This window comes from Rhagoletis pomonella, unplaced genomic scaffold (assembly GCF_013731165.1).
Source record: "Rhagoletis pomonella isolate Grant_MI unplaced genomic scaffold, Rhpom_1.0 Rhpom_scaffold_00006, whole genome shotgun sequence".
In the NCBI taxonomy this organism is placed as follows: Eukaryota; Metazoa; Arthropoda; class Insecta; order Diptera; family Tephritidae; genus Rhagoletis; species Rhagoletis pomonella.
Genome location: NW_023458560.1, coordinates 27,886,146 through 27,910,477, shown reverse-complemented (window position 1 = coordinate 27,910,477; position 24,332 = coordinate 27,886,146). Strand labels below are relative to the sequence as shown.

General features: G+C 35.7%; 1 protein-coding gene across 1 annotated transcript in view; it reads right to left on the bottom strand.

Annotated features, from left to right (window-relative positions):
- Positions 1-24,332, bottom strand: part of LOC118740555 (cadherin-related tumor suppressor) — an 816,571-nt gene that overhangs the window by 128,633 nt on the left and 663,606 nt on the right. The window contains exons 4-6 of the mRNA XM_036472144.1: positions 20,892-21,125; positions 13,030-13,231; positions 4,980-5,329 (exon numbers count right to left, since the gene is read on the bottom strand). Of these exons, the coding sequence (XP_036328037.1) occupies positions 4,980-5,329; positions 13,030-13,231; positions 20,892-21,125 (786 nt within the window). The remainder of the gene's footprint in view (positions 1-4,979; positions 5,330-13,029; positions 13,232-20,891; positions 21,126-24,332) is intronic.

The window sequence follows — 24,332 nt, the reverse complement described above, 5'->3', positions numbered from 1 at the left end:
AAAGGAAATTAATGCCTTATTTCTTACCTCACCTATTTTCGTAAGAAACTGAATCTCCAAATTTTTTGACAAGCCTTACACAGATGTTTATAAATTAAATTTTTTGAGTACCTGGAACTAACGTTTTTTCTAAGTAGCAAAAAATCGAAAACAATTTGACTTTGACAAGCAGCAACTCAGCAAGCTTATGAAATTTTATGAATAAGTTTCAATAATATGTAAAATTTATCAGATTTCAAGTCGAAATGTTGCGATTTAAAAAACTTAAATTTTTTCAAACCCTGGTAGCGAGCACTAAAAAATTATTTAAAAGTATGCAATTTTCGTGGCTGTCTTTATTTTGTACGTAGAACAAAATAAAGTCGTGCCCTACGTAAAATTCACATGTTGTTTAAGGACCGCCCTAATACATATTTTATACATATCGATGGTCCTATGCAGTAACGACACAATTCAAAATTCAAAAAAAAATAAAAACTGTTACTACTGTTAAGTGGCTAATGTCTATAATCCTTGTCTAATCCATTTCCATCCCTTACTAAAGTAAGCAGTAATGATTGCTAAAGTAAGTACAAAAAATTAGACATGGTTTCGACAAAGATTGCAGACATTAGCCACTTAAGAGTAGTAACAGATTTTATTTTTTGAATTTTGAATTGTGTCGTTTATGCACAGGACCATCGATATGTATGCAGTTATATGTGAATATTTGTCAGTTAGAATGCAAACACATGTTTAAATTCCTGGTGAAGGCAAAAAAAGTAGTGCTTGAAAGAAAATAACAGCAAATAAATTTAAATGAAAACAAGTAATTTTAAGCAAAAAACAAATCCGACTTGAATTTCCATATACAAATTTAAGACTATCGCTAATTTCTTCAAGACCTTATGATCGGATCTAAATCAAATTAGCATGGGATCACCTCTGAGGTAACACCTTTGCTTTGAAAAAATTATAGAAATCGGTTAACGTCGTCCAAAGTTATGCGGTAACATACATACACAAAAAAAAAAGAATAAAACAAAAATATTCCGACTAATTGATAGTCTTCTCCTTTTTGTGAAGTCGGTTAAAAAAATAAGTAAAAAGTCAATCCTCAAACGAAACCGATTTTATTTTTATTTTCATATGCATTAAATTGTTTTTGTATCTTGATATCTTTGGAATACGAAATACCTCTGATTAGGATGGAAATTTCATCCGCGTTGCTCTGAATATCTAAACCCTTTTCACATAGATGGTAGAATAGTTTGTCCACCAGAGTGGACCACATCAGAGGGGAGGGCATGCTTTCGTACCTCAGAATTTGACTATTTCCGCGTGGATGTAATGGTCCTATCTTCACAGTACTAACACCCTTAGAAGTCATGCTAAAAACTCCATCACGACCTTCATGACTTCTTCATTTGTTGATATATTAAATGTTTATGCATATAAGTATGTAGGTATGTATATTAGAGTGGTTTAAGGAATTTTTTCCAAGATAGGGTTTGGGCCACCTTCGAAAATCTTTCCTTTTTCCGTATGCGGTGGGTGCTTTCACCAATTTTTACGTTTATAAGTACAAATTAGAAGATGCTCATGAAATGTTTATATTTTACTCTAGTTATAGTGTATTGTACATATATTAACCAAATAATTGTTTAAAAAGCTATTGCAGTTGTGATGGCAACAGTAGCTTTTTATAAAAATTCACCAATATTTTTGTCAGTTGCAAAGCGGATCAGTTGCGCATTTCAAGGTCATTCAGCACCCAATATTGGTTACAGTAAAAAAATCAATGTTGTTATAGATATTAAAAATACCCCGTTTTCTACGATGACATTTTTTCCTCCATTCAAAACTTGCACCACTCTAATGTACATAGAAAAAAGTGAGTGAAAGCTACTGAAAAATTGCGTTGATTTTTAATATTTTTTATGCTTACGGCTTTTTGCACTTTTTTCTTATGGAAGAAAATGTGCAAAACGGTTTAAAAAGAAATAAAAAATTAAAAATTTACGCCAGTTTTTCAATCGCTTAAAACTTGCACTTTATTATAGTGAGTTTATTTGTTTGTTACCCTTTCAGGCTTTAACTACTCACGCGGTTATCATGAAATTTTGCACACTGGTATCACTTAGATCAGCTTAAAGCTAGGGACCGTAGCAGTTACAACTTTTATTAAAAAAATCGCTCTTTAACAATTGTTTTTTGACTTTTATTTAATTACTCCTTAAAAAACCGTTAATTCTGACTTTTATTTTCTAAATCCAAAATAACAATTATTTTTAATTTTTATGTAGATAATCTGCAAATAACAGTTATTTTTGATTTTTAAATTATATGTCTTTGATAACAGTTATCGAAGACTTTTATTTATAAAAGTCATAAATAAAAGTCAGTCACTGACCTTTATTTTTTAAATCATTAGTACTTATAAAAGTCATTTGTATAAGTCGTAGTAAACTTTTGTTTCCCAACACCTTCTTAACTGCGAAAAATGTTAACGACTTTTATACGAATGATTTAAAAAAATAAAAATATGGGTGTCAAACGCAAGTGGCTTTGAAGGTTGTAGTCTGACAACACTTTGAAAGGGGTTGCCCCTTTTTTGAAAAGTCAATTTTAATTTGAACATTTTCAATATAACTGAGGAGTTTTGCAAGGATTGCCACCTTTTTAAAAATTAAATACTATTTATTTAATTGAATAACTACAATATGGGTAGCACTCGATATGGTTTTAAAAAGACCTTATTTCTAAATGTGTGAGTGTTATCACCTGAAATTCGGCTAGAATTTAGGGAATAAGTATCACAAGAAATAAGTTTAATAAAGTTTTAGTTTGAATTAATATTTTGAAGGTAGGTTAAAAAAGTTTGGAGTTTTGCACAAAGTTAAGGTATTCTATTTTTATGTCTTTTGTTGTAGAATGAACCATTTTTTTATTCAAAATTGGCGGAAAAATATTAGAATAAAAATTGTTGCATATATTGTAAAAAATTTGCTGTGCCAATACTTTGTTCCGGCAGTGTATACTGACTTTTATTAAAAAAAATTTAAATTACACCTAAAGTAGCGAGCGCAAATTAGTTATATTTTTTTTTTTAATTTTATTAAAACTTATTTAATATTTGCTGTACAGCGCACTACGCCATTTGTTTCTTATTAGTAAATTTCCCTACGATGCATTCGCACTCTTTGTTCGCTAAGCTATCCACATGTCTGCAATGCAACATTTTCCCATCGGCTATAACTGCATACCACAGCGTCTTTAACAGCTCATCAGCACAACAACGGGCCACCGGCATAGCCGTATAGCCACATCACTACATCGGCCACTTGGTGCATGCGGAAGGCCTGCCACCTTTTTAACTACACTTGAATTTAAGACCCAGCGCGTACCAATTAAACACGCACACACACACAGGCAGACATGTGTAAGCGTTAGCAAAGTTTGCACGAAATTTCACAGCGATTTTATTCTACTAGATATATATATGTATGTGCATATAGTATTCCTATACGGATATTAGGGTGGGTCGAAAATCCATTTTTTTTTTTAGAATTTGTATTGGTAATAGCAAAAATATTGTTGATTATGATCTAAAAAAGTCTGTGCGAAAGTTGAAAATTTTCGGTCAATAGCTAAAAATTTTTTCTTTACTAACATCGAACGCAAGTTTACTACTCTACCAAAAAAACTTGTCCTAGCAAAATAATATTTTTTTTAAATTGCAGTCATTACCAATTTATTAGCGTTCAAATAATAAGACTTGAAACATAATTTTAGCAAAAATTTTATAAAAAATATAATGTAAGTGTGTTTTCTTCATGAAAAAGAACTTTTGTGAGGAATTGCAGATAATTAGTAATTTAAAAAATATTTTTCGCACATAAATATTTCTTTCATGGCCAAAAGTAACGCCTTCATAACAAAAATCGCAGTTATCTCAGAAACCATTAATCGCAACTAATTTCATAAATGTAGCCTTTTGTGTAAGATTAAATTTCTTGTAGAGAACTAAATTTTGCGATCGAAACAAGCTAAGACAATTTTTTTGAATATTTTCAATTTAGATTGACTAGGGCGAGCCTAAGATATTGACAGAAAATGTCCAACTTTTGCTCCGATTTCTTTTAGAGTACAATGCACCATATTTTTGCTATTAACAATAAAAGTTCTAAAAAATCGTAATTTCAGTCCACCCGATTACATATATATATATATATCCATTCATTAAGGTGGTCCAAAATAAGTAAAGTCGAAATTTTAATTCTCTTTTCTATGCCGAAAAATACCCTGTATATTTTAATTTGAAATAAAAAAAAAACATTTAGAGGTCGCTCAAAGCGCTCAAAGTTTTCCATGTATTTTGGTTGAAAAAAAAACTATTTTTCATAGAAATGCTTAGAATTCGTAAAAATCGATCTTTTTCGATAGGAAGCCTCTATTTCGCTTCAGAAAACTTCCAATAATAACACCCAGTTATTCATTTAACCATTTGTTAATATTAACTCTTTTTCATAGGTCCCCCAAAAACCCGAAACTATGCAATGGGAGGCCCATGAAAAATAGTTAACATTAACAAATGGTTAAATAAATAATTAAATATTATTACTGGAAGTCTTCTGAAGAGATGCAGAGTCTTCCGATGCAAAAATCTTGATTTTCAGTAATTCTATGCCATTTCTACGAAAAATTGTTTTTTTCACCAACCAAAAAAAAATTTAAAACTTTGAGCGCTTTGAGCGACCTCTGAATATTTTTTGATTTGAAAAAAAAAAACATGGATATGTTTTTTTCTGTACAGAACAATCCTAGGGGGTGAGAGCATCAAAATTCGGACTTCACTTTTTCACATGCATTTTTGGACCACCTTAATATTTATACACACGTATGTATACTAAGTAAGAGCATTGTTGTATAGGAAGTACTATACATACTAGTTGCCCAACTAAGCATATTATTTTTCTATTCTATTACATGCAAATTACCTGCACTGTTGATGATAGACGTTGTTGCGGTTGTTGCTCCACATATTGTTGCTGTCGGTATTGGCGTTGACGTCGCTGCAGCTGCTGGTGGTGGTGATGTTGAAGATGCTGCTGCTGCTGCTGCTGCTGCTGTTGATCGGCGCCTTCGTTGTGTGTTACTTGTGCAGTTGTTGTTGTTGTTGTTGTTGGAAATTCTTTGGCACAATCTCTTGCGGTTACAATTAAATTATATGAACTTTTCGTTTCTCGATCAAGTTCACGGCGTGTACGTATCGTACCGTTGGCAGCAATTTCAAAGTCGTTATTATCATCGCCCGACGTAATCGCGTACTCGATGCGCCCGTTATCGCCTTAATGGAAAACAAAACAAGAAGAGAACAGAAATACAAAAAGTTAAGCAAAAATTGTTTAGCAAAAATTAAAAACAACAAAAAAAAAATCTTGCAAAAAATGCATTGAAGCATTCATAGAAAGCGCTTAAAAAAAAAAATACAAAAGAAAGTAATGCAGCAGTAGCAACAGCAAGTCGTGTGTGTTGTCGATGTTTCGTTTGGTAATCGATAGTTGCTTGCGGCCTGCTGCATAGTTGCTTGCGGCTAGTTAGCTGTCTACTTAGTTCGTCAGTAGCGTTAAGTGGTTGCTGTCGCTTTGTTAGCAGCTCAAAAGGCGTTGCTGCATTATTTTATCGTTGTTGTTTTTGTTGCTGCTGCTCTGTTCCTTGTTGTTGTTGTGCTCCTATATTATTGCTGTGGCAAAATTACAAAATTATTTGCTATTGCAACCATCAAACTTTCTTCTTAGTCTTCGTTCCTACTACTACTACTTGATTTTCACTGTAATTTCAAATTCCAATACCGCAGATGCCGCCGAATCGCAACAAAACAGCCGAGCAGCCACAAAACTTTTGTGGAATTTTAGAATTTTCACTTAAAACAACTCATATTTTGCTCTAGCAGAACTACCAAATACTAGCTTCGCTCCTCCCTATCAGCATGCCTTCTTCCGAAAGCGCAAAATCAGTGGAAAAATTGATTTCTGCGGTAAAATGCAGCAGCAGATAATTTGGTGAAAATTATGACGCCTTTTTAAATTGAAGTTAACTTTGCTGTTGTCTTTGCCAATGTATGCATATCCACCCGCATGCCTGCTTAGGCTTAGCTCTTCTCAGCTAACTGTTATTTGACTGCGATTTTCGTTGGCCTCTCGCCATTTTCTCGCCTAACTTGTAATCATAACTGTGCCGCGCTGACTTACTGCCATCTTTTTTTATTGGCCCCTTTCATGGTCGATTGCTTTTGTGTTACATCCATTGACGTTTGAATTTGTATGGAAAAACTGCTGGCACCCACTCAACAGTTTAGATCAATGGGGCGCGCGCGCGCTCAAACCGCTACTTTCTTAGACACACTTTCAACACAACATCAGGCATCAAAAATCATGGCATTGCCAGCCTCCAAATGTCTGGCAACTTTATCATATCAACTCATCCCAGTATGAGTGCTGCTGCTGCTGCTGCTGCTGCTGCTGATTTTTGTTCGTACGGTTTTCATTGACAGTTGCTTTTCTACACTCTCAGCTTTAGTGATCAGCACGAGTGCGTTGTTGTTGTTGTTGTTGTTTTTGGGTTTGCTAGAATTCTCATTGTCTGCGATTTCTTTTTTGATTATGATAAATTATTGTTTAAAAAGCGCGAAATCTATTTACCATTTGGCACTTAAAAGTGGATTTCCTTGGCAGCCAGTAAAGAGCGAAGGCTTAAATTAACACTTTAGCGCCTTTGTAGTATTAGAGCGAGTTGGGTAACTGAAAGCTATTAAACCAGCCTTAATGTGTGGCATGCTATCTGACATGGTAAAGTACCTGAGCTTGGCCGTAGACAGTAAGCTAACCTGGAAGCCAGAGATGGGTTATTGTAAAAGGGCGTTTGGCCAGCGTACAAGATGGTTTGTTGCCTTCTTGCAATCGTCATCAGTTTTATTGCCTAGTGCTTTCTTTTGTAGGAAGACCTAGATAGGGCCGACAGAGCTAAGTTTTAACAGAACGTGCCAATAACTGCCCAAATTGGAAGCAGTGGCGCCCCTTGGAACTACACCTATGCACCTAGTGATATGCTTAACGTTGTGTTCATCGATATAGTACCTATAGATTACGAGACATCGGCTATATATTTATTTATAAGTTGATCCCGATCTTTGAGCATCATTTCGCAGTGTAAGAAGCCGGATCCGGAAGAAGGCCAGAGGCTGGATGTACAACATATTCGAAGGCTGTTTAAGGCTAACCGACGTTCCAGCATCTTGGAGGATTGCGTGAGACGAAGCCGACACGCCTGCTCCAAGGACTATAGGCCCATTAAGCTAACATTGTTTCTTCAAAGGGCCATGAAGAGGCTAATATCAATATAAATACATCAAACAAAATGTAGCGCGGCGCATGCACTCAAAGGCGCAACGAATTGAGACAGAATGGAGAATTGATAGTAAGCGTTTTCTTTAATAAGCGGGAGCCTTCAAAAATGTCTCTTAGCAAGCCATCTTAGACGATAGGTTCATGCCGTAATTTCGAACTGGATAAGCAGTATGTTGAGCTGCAGAAGTGTTGCGACGCAATAGGGTTGTCATGAGGCCACTAAACCGGTTAACAGAGGTACGCCGTAAGGGGCGTATTATCGGTACTACTATGGTCGCTGGTGATCAACAGGATACTAAAGAAAATGGAAAGTGGCCTGCCAAATTTACTGCATATATGCAGGTTATATTTATTTTATAGTAAGCGGAAAGTATCCGTCTTGCACTCAGATTACGAGCCAAGCATTACGCGAGCTTAATTTTTGGCCAACTGAAGTGGGGGATTAGTACCAACACAGTAAAGACAGATCTAGTACTCTTCGCCAGGAAATACAAGATTCCCAACTGGTCTAACTTTAAGCTGGATGGGGTAAAGCTCCAGCGAAAGCAACACACCAAGTAAGTTGGAATAATACTCAAAAGCAAGCTGTCGTGGCACCTCATCCTGGAGGATCTGCACGGGGATAGTCAGGCGATACTGTTCCATGTGTTGTCGGTTTGGTGGATGACAAGGGAGAAGAAAACGTTACTCAAAACAATAGAAAGTGTATATAGGCTATCGATGATCGTCATGGCAGGGGCACATAACTACGCCAACATTACCTTATTGCACCTATTTCCTACGGACCTATTGCAAAGAATATAGCGTCAAATACTCCTGCCAGGTCCTACAGATACAGTAGTATAGCGTCAACTTGACTACATCATACCGAATCTGCACTTTGGCACGAGCTTCGATGGCACTATAAAGGTCGATAGCTGGCATGAGGGCATGACGAGTGCTGGCTCGGAGAATATCTATACAGATGACTCGAAGATGGAGAAAGGCGTAGAGGCGGCAGAAGTATTCCACGTAAGGAAAGGAAAGAAATAAAAAAGTGAGTCTATATATTGACAGTCAGACTGCGATAAAGGCGCGCCTTTCGCACAGTACTTCCTCAAGAAGTGTGCGAAAACTTCGCTTTATTGCATCTCCTATTTGACTTCTGGATACAAACTGAGCTTTTGGTGTATTTAACAAGGCTGAGTGCCTTTTAGGGATTTATTTGCACTACATATAAAAATAATAAAATATCAGAAATAAACAGAAATGAGAGGAAATATTTATTGCTCGAAAAGCGGTTTAGTTTTGATCCTCATTTGGGGAAATGTGTGAAGTTCCGGGATTCATATATTATGCAAGGACGAATTGAAAGCGCAATCGCATAGAAACCAGTTTTTAGGCAAGTCAGAACTGTAGGAAAATATGTGTAAATGTAAAATGCTAAAAAAAAATCCCATATCTCTACGAGGACAGGTTGATAAGTCAATGACTTTTTTCCCCAACTTCGGACTCTAACACTCAGAAATGCTTCCGACAATAAAGATTTGTTGTCGCAGGAAAGCAAAGTGAAATATATTGGCCGCTAATCCGAAATGTGGTTGCTCCGAAAAACATCCCGGCCGTTCTCGTCGGAAGCAGGCCGCCAGATGATATAAAGACCAAAGAGGAATTAAACTGCTCTCAAAAGGCCAAAAACGTCTACAAGAGATCGGTTTCGTTAATAAGTGACAAGAGAGATGCATTACACCACCCGAAAATGTACAGTGATATCAATGAAATTCAAGGCATCTGAAATTGTAGAAGTTCGGCGCATGGAATTGATGCCCGAAGTAGACAACAAAGAATTAGTTTGGATGAAGCTGGCTGGCAGAAGGGCGTCAAAGTCATTGGTGGTGGCAACAAGAAGTTCGACCTTGTGGCCTTGGCGCACTGGTTCAGGCTACCGTTAAGACTACTGAGTCCATTTTGAACTATATCGGGTAAAAAAACCTTGGGCGCCCCGGTGGAAGAGCTGTACTTGACCTATTCAAAAACACAGGCAGGGAAGGAAATGCTGATCGCATAAGATTACACGGCGCTTAAAAACTTGAGGTACAGAACGGACAAAATCAAATTCGGACTAGGCATCCTTAAAGTTCGTACATTTGATGATAGGCCATAATCCACAACAGAGGAAGCTGACAGTGATGAAAAAGCTACCATGGCGCAGACCCATTTCGGCTGAATTTTCGCCAATGGACCAATGTCCCGTTGTCGTGGCCATATATTCCTCGCAGTTTTGTAGGTTTGAAGGCTTTTTCAAGTGGATAGTTCTCCGAGCGGAAAGTTTACAGTAATTACTACGTATTCATCTAGAGTTGCTTCGGCCTTAGCCAACTCATCAGCCCTCTCATTCCAATGTATGTTTCTATGACCGTCGAGCTTAATGCGTATCTGCAATGTCTGAACATTTAAGACTTTGTTCCCGGTGAGGCTAGAAATGCCGCTTGGCTATCGGCCAAAACGTAAGCTTTTCCTTTCTCTCTAACACCTTTCAGGCCCTCTCAATACCCAGCACTTCGGATTGGAAGTCGCTAGCAGAACTCGGTTGTCGGAACGAACACCGCAGTCTAGATTTCAGTGGACTTCTCCTCGACCAACCTCCCAAGAAGTTGAAGGCCAATATTTACTCTAATTTTCTCAGATAAATATAATATCCTGCTCCTACTCCCATCCAATCTAGAAGGAAACTTCCTGAAAAATGTTCCTGAAATCTATAGTAGGAGTTGCTTCCCTTTTCGATAACCTTACCAAGAATTTCATTATGACAGTGCTGCCACGCGGTTCCGCAGCCTGACCCTTTGAGTCTGATTGCCGAGAACGCAATATTTTCGCGCATGAGTATTTCTGTGAGCAGTTGCTGCAGGATCACATTAAGCGCATTAGAAGGACACGACTTAATTTCTCTAGCAGCACCTACACAAGCTGCTCTTAGTATATAAATACTCCCTCATTGGAATTCCTAAATTTCTTACGAGACTGTAAATTTGCTAGCAGAGACTACATGTAATAACACTTTAGTATAACCATGGCAGGAGAGATTTGCTTTCTATTGACACTTACAAAGTGCAAATTTTTTCAATGTACAGGGTGGTCCATATAGTGGTTTATTTTTAAAAATAAGCAAAATAACGAAAATCAAACTTTTTCGGTATATTATTGGTTTAATCGAAAGAGAAGATATTCCCATTAGTTAAGGAAAACGATTTCGTTCATGAAGATGCCTCGGCTGGCTTTGCAGAAGCGCATCCTGTTAACAAAATTTTCCAAGACTTAGGTGGCGATTTCTGCCTCTATCTCACGAAACGCTTGCTCGATATTCGCGTTAAGTACCTGAATCGTTAAGAGAATGTGCGCATAACATCCGTACTTCACGGCATACCACAGAAAAAAGTCTAACGGCATAAAATCGCAGCTCTGACGTATCCAATTGACATCGCCGAGATTTATGATAATGCGATTAACGAACTTGGCGCGCAAAAGATCCATTGCGGTGTGGCATAGTTTGTCATCCTGCTGAGGCCAAATATCGTACAAGTCCATGTTCTAATGCCCACATTGAGAAGTGATAGCGAAGCGGATTGTCGTGTGCCTTAAATTTCTGAGTCAATTGGAACTTGTAATCGAACAATGCGAGGTCTTTGTGAAAAAAATACCACGAGGAGCACCCTTTATAAGTTTCTTATACGAGTATTATTACAAAGCAATTTACACCACATCTATACATACATAATTCTAAGGCAATTGTCTCAGTGAATTTCACCAGAACTATTGTGTTCCGGTATTTTACTTATATATGTACATTAGCGTGGTCCAAAAATTCATGTGAAAAAGTAATGTCGGGATTTTTATGCTCTCACCGCCTTGGATTGTTCTATATCGAAAGAATATACCTCTATTTTTAACGACATCCAAAAAAAGGAGGAGGTTATCAATTCGTCGGAATTTTTTAAATTTTTATTTTTTTTTGTTTTTTATGTATGTTACCGCATAACTTTGGACCACGTCACCCGATTTCGAAAACTCTTCTTGCATCGGAAAGGTAGTGTCACAGAGGTAGCCCCATACTAATCTGGTTTCGATCCGAAAATTGGATCATGAAAAAATTAAGGGTAAATTAAAAAATATTTAGAGGTCGCTCAAAGCGCTCAAAGTTTTTCATTTTTTTTTTTATATGAGAAAAAACAACTTTTCGTAGAAATCGTAAAGAATTCTAGAAAATCAATATTTTTCAGCCGCAAAACTCTGTTTCTCTTCAGGAGATATAGAATAATAATACCCAATTATTCTTTTTACCATTTTTTCATAGTAACTTTATTTTATAGGTCCGCCCAAACCCCTAGAAAAGCCAGAAAATGAAATGGGGGATAAATAAAAAATCGTTTGTATTAAAAAGTGGTCAAAGAAACAATTGAGTGTTGTTATTGGAAGTTTCCTGAAGACAAACAGAGTTTTCCGATCGAAAAATATTGATTTGCAAGAATTCTATACCATTTCCACGCACAGATGTTTTATCCCATATAAAATACATGGAAGACTTTGTGCGACCTCTAAATATTTTTTGATTTCAAATTAAAAAAATGGGACATATTTTTTCGATATAGAACAATCCTTGGGGTGAGCGCATTAAAATTCCGACTTTACTTTTTTTGGACCACTCTAATGTAAATGCCTGCAAGTTGTGAAAATTACTCAAAAACTCATTTGCAGTAGCATAGCTCATGCTAATCTACTTTTTGTATGCGGTTTTCGTACACACCTTAAAAATTTTTTTTTTTTGTTCTACAAACTCAAACTAGTCTGCCTCTTTTCTGCACCTTTCTCGCCCTTTCTGCCGCCCCAAACTATTAGGGTTCTAATCCTGCTGCCACCATCAACATTCTTAGCTTAATTTAGCACAGTGAATTAAAAAAAGTAGTAAATAAGTAGTGAAAAGCAGCAATAAAAAGATAATAAACGAATAAATGGCGCGACGACTCAACCAAAGGTAGACAAAAACGCCACAAATGCGCAAACAGAAGCTGAAGCTGAAGCTGTGGAAAGGTGTCAGTCATAAATCGTGAGATGCTCATTTTTCCGCATACTTTTTGTTATTGTTGTTGTGGCTCCCTTATATGTGTGTTTTTGTTGTTTGCTTGACACAGTAGTTTCAACGTATGCCAGTTAAGAGATATTATGATTATTATTTTATTTTTAGCGTAAAAATAGGCACACGAAACATTTGAAACACTACCGCTGCCGTTTAGTGGGTCAATAGGTGAAGAACGTTTCAAATGCGCCAGCAAATCGTAAAAAGTTACTTTTCGTGTAGGAAAGTGTGGCATGGTTTAGTGCATTTTCAGAGGCAAAGCTACTTAGGCGATTGAAGCCGGTGAAGCGAGTGAAATCAAGTCAACGTTTTGTAAGCGAATTTTGCGAAGCTAAAAAAGCCACGGCTAGTAAATATTTTCTTTTTATTTATTTTTTTCAAATACATGTTATAATTAACTATATTTATTATAGCTTCTGCGATTCTTAAGGATATAAACCGTCTAAGTACGTATCGTTTTACGGTGCGCAATGCTTGCAATTTTCTTTAAAAGCACTTTCTATACTCTAAAAACGTAGTTTCATTTCTTACCTGAGTCGATGTCGGTTGCTGTGACCGTTACAATCGGTGTACCAATCGATACATTCTCGTATATCTCATTCGAATAACTCATCGGATCGAATATGGGTGCATTATCATTCAAATCCAATACATTGCAGTAAACAGTCAATGTGGTCGAGAGACTGGGTTGGCCATTATCCTGCGCTTGCACCACAAGTATGTAATGTTGTACCTGTTTGAAGAGAATAATTGGAGGTAATTATTATTATTATTTTTAAACAAATTTCATGCGAAATAAGACAAATATTACTGTGTCCTGAATTCAAGGCTTAACCATTTGGTGACTGCCTAAAACTATTATTAAACAATTTTTTTTAAATTAAAGTATAGCCAAGGGCCATCGCCGTGTTAATCTTTTGGAAGACAAATTGAAAAAAATTGTTTCCATATTATCCAGACCGCCTCTGGTTTTATTATGGTTGGTTGGTTGTAGAGCTACCCAAGTTTACATTTAGGATTCAATTAGCATATAAAGTTGCACTTATACTTCTACCCTTTCATCTACTTAGAATCTGCTGTTCTTTTACTACTAAGGTCAGGTCAAAGCTATTAAGATACAAGATTGCAAGCCTGGATCTCTAACCACCTCCTCCTTTCGAGTTTCCGAAGGTGCAAGTGTATTTCTGTTCGTATTTTCCTGATGGAATTACCCTAGTATCACCACTTCAGGTTCAATCAAACAAGCTTCGTCTGCTCTCTCGTTGCCTTCTATGTTCCTATGACTGAGACGCCGAGCGTAGCTTCATCTTGCATTCTTGGACTTGCTTAGATTTAGTTTTAGTTGATAATATAGCTAGGAGTGCTGCCAGAGGAGTGCTACCCCTCTTTCTTTCCTGGTAGCACTATTGCTTAATATAATACAGGCTTCACATGTGCCCAGAATGTCAGCATGAAATATGCCAGCCGGTCAGGGACCGATTAACACCAAGCTCCTCGGAATGTGCGCTGTCACCACACCGCTGTCCATCTTTCACTCGTCAGTGTAGATACAGATAGCTTCCATATCGGCAGCTTGGCCCCTTCCAAATTCCCTTCTGGATGGAAATCGCACATGTACATTCAAGCCAAAATCAAAGCAAGGCTCAAGATTGAGCTATACCCGAGGGTCCTTGATCTCCGCAGCCCAGACTATCTGAGTCGCACAGCTGAGTACATTGCGGTTTCCTTTAGGCATATATGTGCGGGAATCATATTGAGGATTACATTCAATGCTTGCGAAGAGCAAGATTATACTGTCCCAGCCTACGAATGGACGTCTAATTCTTATTCCTATTAGTAAATAGTAATAACAGAATTTTGCTTGGGTTTACGTTAAGGCCACTGCGCTGAGCGCTAGTATGTATTCTACCCAGTGCCTTCACTTACAGTATAAAGAAATGGTCCTGCCACTGCTATCACTAAATCTTTAGCCATGTTTTACCTCATTGATTTTGACTGAAAAAAATTTACAACTATACTGAATAGTGTGAAACTACCGGTAAATGTGGCCAATGGTATGCGCTGTTTCTTCTAGGTAACTACTGGAAAAATTACGCCTGCTTTGGTTATTAACTTTCTTTCAAGTCACTAAAGCCTAAAGACGCTGATGGTGTTAATTATGCAGAACTGCAAGGAAGATGTCATATTGGTGACTGACTCCCATTTACCATGTGCTTCGTATCCATATGTATTGGATGGCTGTATGGGCAAAGTTTATTCCCAAGACAGCTGTCAGGTATCCTTGAAAGATGTCCAACCAATGTGCCTATCTTACTTCCTACTAAAGATCCTAAAGAGACTAATTGAATTGTTTATAAGAAACAGGATTCCTCGGGAGCGATTGAGTTTCTCTTGGCATACGTGCCTGAAAGTTAGATCAGTAGAATCTGCCTTGCATACAATTGTGAAAGTTATAGATCCGACTTTTAGAAGAATTATTTTGTGGTTCGTGCCTTCTTCGATATCGGCGCTGACAAAACCCCTCAGAGTCAAAACCTACTTAAAGGTAACTCGCAGGGGATCGCTTATTTTAATAACAGGCCGATGACGTGACGCTTATTGTCAGAGGGATTTCCGACATATAAAGAAAAGTTAAGTAAATTTTCAACTTTACACATTCATGTTAATGGCAGGCGGGGGACGATATTTACTTGCCGATTAGTTTTACAAAAATTATTTAAAAAGCAGACGTCTCGGTTGCTCAGCAAACCGGTTAATCGTTTCTGCAATTATTTCACATTTATTCTCTAACAGCCGCACTCAGAAACCTTAAATTACCTCTAACGGGCACTTAACTAATGATCGTTAAAGCTGTTAATTAATGTTTCCTCTCAGAGTTAAAAATTATGAAATAAAAAATTTAGGTATGGCCCCAGTTGCGGCCCTTTAGTTTTGTGGCATCACTCACTTCTTTCGTTCAGTTTGAAATAAAATATAAAAATAACTATTTATATCATTTTGCGCGCACTGGCTCAACAGACGCAATGACTGAGTGAACAGAGCACTGGCGTGCCATTCGAAAGATCCGAGTTCGAGTCCTAGGGCAGGAAAATTTTCTACTTTCTTTTTTTATTTATTAATTTTTTTTTTGCGAATTTTTATAAACTGTTTTTATTGAATTTTTTTGCTTCTTTGATCTAATTTTCTTTTGATGTATAGATTTTATTGCTAAAAAGAGGAAACATTTTTTTTTTATTTAATTTAATTTAAAGTTTTTAGAAACCGTTTGCTAAAAGACAAACAAGACCAATAACCGGCCAATTCTGGCATCCGTCTTTCAACTCACCTCAGTCTTTCGAGAGACAAAAGTCTTTATATTTCGGCAACTATCTTGAAAGCTCGTTTCTATATTTCGAATGAGTAATTGAAAGATGTGCTAATAGTGTTATTATATTTATCGTTTAGCAATAAGTTTTCTAAAAACTAAACGAAATGAAAAAAAAAATATTTTTTTAAAACAGGATAAACTAAAAAAGGCGAAAAAAGATGAATCAAAAAAGTTTCCAAACGTTAAATAAAATAAAAAATATGAATTTTTTAAGCAATGAAACATAAAAAATTTAATTAAAAACAAATTCGTTGCCGAGGATTGAACTCGGATCTCTTGAATGGCACGAAAGTGCTCTGCTCACTGGGCCATTGCCACTGTTACAGCAACGTTATCGAAATTGAAAACAAACAAAAAATTTCAAAATTATTCGTTAAAAAGTTAAGTAAAGGTTTTTGTTTACATGTTCATTAAATGCCGTTAACGAATCATTAACTGACTCTGAGAGGGAATTTTTTCAAATCGTTACTGAGGGACACCTTAAGTAATCATCAAACTACTCTGAGTGCGGCTGTAAAACAAATTTTCGATGTATTCTTAAAATGCATAAACCTAAAGGTAAATTTTATAGGAAATTAAAGTAACAATTTATTAAAACTAGTAGTAACCCCCCAAATACGGGTGAGTACTTAGCGCAAAATTTATTTAAAGAACTTCGTGAAAGACAACAATTTATCTTGTATTGCTAGTGTTGTTTCGATACGAGTAACTACAAGTAATTACTCGATACTTTCTTCAAGTACTGAGCACTTTTTCTGCTCGAATCCTTCCCGCAAGTACTTAGGTGGGTATCGAGTACGCGATTAAAGTATTACTTGCTTTTCCAAAAATTCTGAATTTCGGTTCTGACAATATATGAATCATGCTGTTGTGGTTTTTGCTCCACGTTAAGTTGGCTAATAAAGAAAGTGTCAATTCCTGCTTTCCCGTACTAGTCAATTATTAAAATTTTGCAAGATACAAACTAGTGGGTACTTTTTCGGTAAGTTTTGGTCGGAGAGTACTCGAACCGATTCTGTTTTTCTTCACATGACATAAGTATTTACAATGAGTTCGATATGAGTAAGTATCGAGTACTTCTCTCCGATACCTTTGTGGCATCGATACTTTTCTTCAATATTTTTAAAGAGTACAGGTATCAAGTACAAGATCGTATCGGAACAACACTATGTATAAGCTAGACACCTGATAACCCAGGATAATTTTTAAGTTCTTAAAAGACATAACTCTACTCTAAGCTTCATGCAGTGGGCCATGAGAAAACCGTCATCTTTAAGGTATAGTCCAACCTTTCACAATATCTGGTATTAGTCTTAAGCTGAAACGCAATAATCATTGAAAATTTGCGCCGTTTATGGTGAAACGCATTTAATATCACACTTTCAAACTAAAGCTTTCTTAACCCTAGAAGCCTAATCTATTTGGGAGTAACGTAAGGCCTTAACATACGCCTTAGAGGCTTATGTACTTAAAAGATAACCTGTGAGCTAAAATATACTTAGACCTGCCTTACTTTTTAAAAAATATTGAAGTTGTGAGTTTGACTAATAATAAAACATAGTTTTATTAATAAAAATTATAACCACATTTATTTAAAACAACGAAATAAAAAGTCAATTTTGTGTTAAAATTAAAAAACGACCCATTCCGTATACGCCTCGCCCCTTTCACTAAAAAAATTCAACCACTGGTTCTAAAAATTTAAATATGTATACCGGCTAATTTTGGATCGTTCATTTTAAAAATCACATACAAAAATGTGTAAAGCTTTGAGGTTTGCGGTCATTCAGGGTCTTTTTTAATGGTCAGTGATATCTTAGGTGTTTAAAAAAGAAAGGGATCTCAGCTATTTTTATTTTTTGCTTTCGTGAAATATATTTCAAAACTATGAATAATACCTAATAACTTTTCCGAATCTCAATTCCACGGAAATATGGTTAATATTTTTCAATAGATTATATTACTCACTATCGACTTTTCTGCCGCTTTTTACTTTTTTGACAAACACGGTCAACTGCAACTGCAGCTTGCACTTTAGTTTGATATATATGTAGCTCAATTCTGTGGCTGCTACAGATCGGCCTAACTAAGTCGTATGTCTGAGCAATTATATATATGTAGATACTAAAGGCCTGAACTACAAAACATAGCGACATGTAACACATCAGGCAAGTGCCAGTTTATATCATGTCGCTTATACATGTTTGAAAGTGATATACGAAGACACTGCCGAATAAATTCAAATCAAATCATGCATCAAATTTATGCATGTCAAGGAACAAATGCGACCTATTCAGCATTATTATTTACATTGTATATACGGGAAGAGATTTTCCGAATTTTGCAAGCTCCTACTATAGTAAAATTTATTAAACAATTATCTAATTAAAAATTTATATACATTTTCATACAAGGCAGGTATTAAAAACAGTATTAAAAATATACTGCAGAAACACAACAGCCGAGCTAAGAAGCAATGACATGCTATAACTACGGTGACCATAAATATGGATTCAAAATGAAGGACAATTTTTCAAAAATATGCCTATATATATTAACGTAGCATAAAAATATCAAAAGAGTATTTATGATTCTAATTTATTAATACATTTTAAACTTTAAAAATTAATCACGTTTTTTCATCGATATTAATCTTGTTTTACATGAATATTTATAAAAGTATAGTAAAACATATTATAATTACAATAGCTTACACGAAAAGTGAAAATCTTTAAAATATTATTTTATAGGCAAATTTTGAGTCGTTCAAAACGTAAACAATACAATTTTTTTTTTGTTTTTTTGGTACTTTTCGCAGTTATTTGTCAAAAATTGCACATCCATACCCTTCGAGCTGTAAGTCGCTTACGTTGATTGGGAAATTTTTTCATGAGATATTGAAGAAAAGCTACGAAAAGTACCAAAAATCACTTTTTTGAAAAAATCCATCCATTGTCCGATAATTTTAAAATAACGAATAAAATGTGGGACAAATGCGGGACACTTGGGAAAAATCAGTACATTTTCAGGTTTTTCAGATTTGAAAAACTACGCAGGACCGACCTTTGAAAAACAGTACGGTCCTGCAAAAAACAGAACGGATGGTCACCGTAGCTATAACAGTATGTTTGAGATGGAATGACATGGCATAGCAATGCATGAAATTTTTGAAAATGACATTTTAAGAGATAGTTAAGAAGATGTTTAAATTTATATTTTGTTACCTACTTCACCAATTTGAAATCTGAAAACTATACCTTTCATGAGCATGAAATGGTATTATAACTTTGGTCCGATATTTGTAAGTACCAGAATAAGAAGAGATAGTCACGAAAATGTTTACTTATGTATGTGACCAAAACATCGAGCTGAGCTGACTTAGGCATATGGCAACTGACTTCAGTTGGGTGGCCACTGACTGAAATGGTTTTACAGATGGCAACTGCAAGCTGGCAACTGAGTTGCTATATTGGCAACTGCATTTTTGTGGTCGCTGCGGTAATAATCGAAAATTGTATAGCTACATATAAGGCAAACTTCAAAGTCTAGGGGGGGGCTCGAGCCTCCCCCCCCCCCACCCCTGGCCCTACGTAGCGACGCCCATGGGTGGCGTTCTACTTATGCAGTCTGTATTTGAACGTTGTCATTGACAGGGCAGTCATGGAAGTCAAGTATTAAGGAGCGTGAAAAAAGGTATTAGTTGATCTACAATTTAGCAAAAGCGCCATCCGGCTAAAAAGCACTAGGTTTTTTTTCGAACCGGCGTGTGAGCAATCGACTATCTCTGGAAACATCGAATTCAGTCGGTGGTCGCGCCGATTGGATTCCTTTCCACACACACATCTCTCTTAAATAGTGGTGAATAGTAGAGTTCCATTTTTTTCAATAGAGTCCCAGTAGGCATATTTATGGATGGGTCGAAAGTTTGGGGAACTTCCTGTTAATTTCAAGTTAAAGTTTCGGGATTTCTGCAGCTTGTTTTCGATATAAAGGATACAGTCGACCGACTATGTACTTTGTAGTGTAGAATCAGTGTGCTTCTTTATCTTCTTGCTTGACGCTGTAATCGGTTTTGGGCTGATTCCAAATGTGAATATCCAATCTGACAGCCAAACCATTCAGGGCTCTAGGGATGTGATTGAAAATAGTCAAGCAGCCGTAAGGCGATTGGAATTACTAAAACAAAATTTTGAATAAAAATATGAACTGTATCGGTAAGTAACCTCCAAGGACATTTTCTTTGAAAGTGTATAGAAGTTTCTGACGCAAACTGCAAACTGCTCCTGAACAGATGAGTTTTTAGTCGGGTCAGTGAGCTCTGTGTGAAAACTTTAAAATGCACGATTGCAAACTCCTTCTGGCCGCTGGTCTACCAAGGAACAACTGAAAGAGCTTTTTCAGTTCGCTAAGCGCCAACTCTATGTTCTAAATAAAATAAGTCTTGGACGGTCATCGTTTAATAGGAAGCCCTGCGGTGGGACTTAATATCATTTCTATTGCTGTAGCTGTTTTGTGGATGATGAGGTGAAATCATCTCAGTACAATCTTCTCAACTGAAACAACAAAAATTCGGCTTATCTTGCATTAAAACACACGAAGAAGCTTTAGGGTTGGATATCAGTTGTCTGCGGAGATTTATTTTGAGATATACATATTTCTTAACTGCTGCATGAATATTATTTGCTATTCCAGGAAAGTGTCTGATCCATGATAACCCATGAACAATTTAAGAAATATTCAAAGAAATTCCTCGCGCGCATAATTCTCTGTCAAAACTGCGATAAGCTAATCTTTTGATTGCTTTAGAGCGATTATAGACCTATATGCGATGCACGCAGAAGAAAAATCTTGCTTAAGCTTTCAAAGAACAACATGCGAGCGTTTCGTAATTTGATTGCGTAGCATTTGTGCCACTAAAATTGCACTTCGTTTACATTTTGATTTACTCGGCAATAATTGCAAAAGCTTAAAAACAAAACTTTCATTCTGGTCATTTCAGGAAACTTATTAACGCAACATCACTCACCTCTTCATAATCCAAACGTGCTGTCAGAGTGAAAACGCCCGTTTGCGGATTCAAACTAAATACATCATTGGCCCAATCCGAAATGACGGTGTACGAAACGAGCGCATTATCGCCCAAATCCGGATCGGTGGCGGCAATAATACCAACTTGATAGCCACGTGGGGCGTTTTCGGGTATGTCAAAGGAGTAAACGGGTTCATCGAAAATCGGCGGATTATCATTGGTGTCGGTGACCTGCGAAAAAAGAAGGAAATGAGATGAATGTGTGGAAAAATTAATGAGTTTTATAAGAGATTGAATTTAGAATGCACACGTTTGTATGTATATTCATAAATACGAGTAAAAAAAAGAGGCATAAATATTTTAATTTTGCGGCTTATATTAGTGAATAGAGTTGCCAACTAAATTAAAATTAATTACTTAATAATGTAGTAAATAGAATTGGTGCGATGTGTCGAAATTTAAAATGTCGGCCCTAAAAACATTGGGCAAAACATGTCGTAAAAAATATTTAGAACACCAAGAATGTCAAGAAAAAAAGTCGAAAGGAAGATTTATTAATTAAATTACATAAACCATCTTAGCTTATGACATATGTCGACGGTACTTTGGCAAAACATCGCATTTCAAAATACTCTCTAACACAAAACTCTCTATAAATAACCAAATATCAATTTTAATAACTTCCTGATCTGAATAATAATGATTAATTAAAAATAAAATATAACGAATCAAAGTATTTTAAGGCCTATTTTGAATTAATTTTTCGAGATACGATATGGTAGTGATTTCTGAGATACGAGGTTTTGCTAAAGTACCGTCAATATGTGTGTATATGTATACAAAAGAGAAGCTGCTAAATATTTGCAATCGATAGACTCTAGGTTAAAGAGAGTTGCCATCTGTTTAAGGAGTAAAATGAAATTAAATTCATCATCATTCATGCATTGATCAAACATCGGAATGCGGGTGTCAAATGCTAGAGGGTTTAAGAGAGCTCATTGAAAAAAGTTTGTTTTTGCAGAGGGTTGCCGCCTGTTTGAGAAATTAAATTCCTTTTATCTCGTTAGATAAATGAAAAGAAATATAACAATATGGGTATCAAACGAAGGAGATTTAAGAAAGCTGACGTTCTAAAATATTTTGAAGAAGGTTGCCAGGAAATTGAAATTTCCATATGTTATAAAATGTTATTCAATTAAGTTGAATGACTTACTATAAGAAGACTACATGAATAAGCGTTGCCACTGTTTAAAGAGTCTAATTCAACTTGAACTAAGAGAATTAGGTAGTTCAAATATGAACCACATGTATATCAGAATAAAGATCTTTTAGAAGGCTTTAGTTTGAAAATATTTTTAGGGGGTTGCCACCTGCTTAATTTAATTAAATTACACACAAGTTATGTACAATTTTAAAACGTGGCTGTCAAATCTTTAGCTGAACATTAGAATATTTATGAGGTGTTCGAAGAGGGTTGCCTACTGTCTATAATTATATAAATTGAAATTATTTAAAATGTTAAATAAATCATTACAATATTACCATTAAATTATTCAAATATGGGTAAAAAATGCAAAAAAATTGCTTGTAACATTAAGAATATTTTTTAGGTGTATGTTGGCAACTTTAACTCTTTAAAAAGTTAAATTTAAATCGTTTGATAAGTTAAATGGATTATTAAAACATGCGTATCAGTATAAGGATTTTTGAAAATTATATGTGGGAGGGTTGCCAACTGTTTAGAATTCCACTTGAATTAAGGGATTTAGTTTATTGAAATATGTATCAAAATATGGATGCCAGGCAAAAGAGGCCTAAGGGGGTTAGACAAAAAGAAAAATGTGAAAATCTCTGTTTAGTTTGAGTTTTATTGAATTAAACACGTTAAGTCTTCATATATACACTCAACCAGGTGGGTGAAGGTAACCTAGTATATTTGAAAATATTTATAAGAAGTTTACTCTTGCAGAACGAAAAGTATGTCATAAAAATTTACCCAAGGATTTGAGTTTACGTACAACAATAGGTCCATTCAATAACTTTTCCAGTAAGTACTTGCAGCGAGAGCGTAAAAGAAAAATTGAGAGCAAGAGAAAATTTTCAGAAAAGCTTATTGAACGCAAAACCAGTAAAAACTTGCAACTTAAGCCATTTTGACACTTTCTGGCGGTTAAGTTTTGGCGCGCAATTTTCTTTTTAATTGGGAATAGTTCCCATCGTAATAAGAATAAAAAAAATATACAATAGATCTAAAATTTTTAACCATATTTTCATTTCACTAATTATGTTTCATCAAATCATCCTCTTAAACAGTTTGTTTACATTTGCATTTGAAACATAACCTTACTTTTTGACTCCTGCAAATTCCTGCTAGTAAAATTTTTACTTGCAAGGATTTGCAGCTCCCTCGGGTTGTTACGCTCTCGAATTCGCTCTCTCTTGCAAATATTTTGGGTTATTGAATGCATTTCCAGTAAAAACTTGCAAGTACTAGTAACAATTCGTAACAATTTTTTGATACTGAATGGGCCTATTATAATATACATATGTCTGTGGTCATAAATAAGCAATAACCGCCTAGGCCGACTTAAGAAAGAGAAAATAAAGGTAAACATTACAATCGAAATGTTTAAAGCGTTTTTTCTCGAATTTAGGTTTTTCGACTTAGCCGGTTATTGCTTATGACCACAGATGTACGTACGTACATACGTATAAATATTTTTTTGGCATGCGATTTATTTAATTTTTCGTACACACTTGCTTCCACTTTGGTTTGTATTCTACACTAAAATGCATTCACAACAAACCACATTTTAGTTTTGTTCTTTGTTTTTCATTGTTGTTGTTGTTGTCTTATGATTAAATATTTTTTTCCGATGCATTTAAATGCGTTTAAAAGGTGGAAACAGCTGTCAGTTCTTATTCATATCACGAATGCGCTGCAGACAGCCCGGCAGGAGGCAAACAGGCTGCTGCAGACGACGAGTGGACACAAATAATCAGGTAAGTAAGCAGACAGACAGACATTGGAGGGAAGATGCGCAGCAAAAGCTACAAAATGCATATACATATATATACATATGAATATGGATGCACGTACTACTTATTTAAATATAATGGTAAGTACAGAAGTACATACGTATGTGTGTATGTAAGTATGAATAAATATATGTTTTGGCATGCGAAGGATAGACCTGCTGCTTATGCCTTTGTTGAGAGGCGTCTGACATGTATGACGCTTTATTAAAATATACCACGTACACACATTTACATATATGTAGATATAATAAGACGAAATTGCAGTGTAAGGCAAAATAAAAAATAAAAACAAAAATTTTTCAGTGCAGCCTTTTGCGAAAAATCACGTACCAACTAAAACCAAAAATGCAAAAAAAAAAAAACAAAGTATGGCGCAAAATATGACAGTTCCCCCTATTT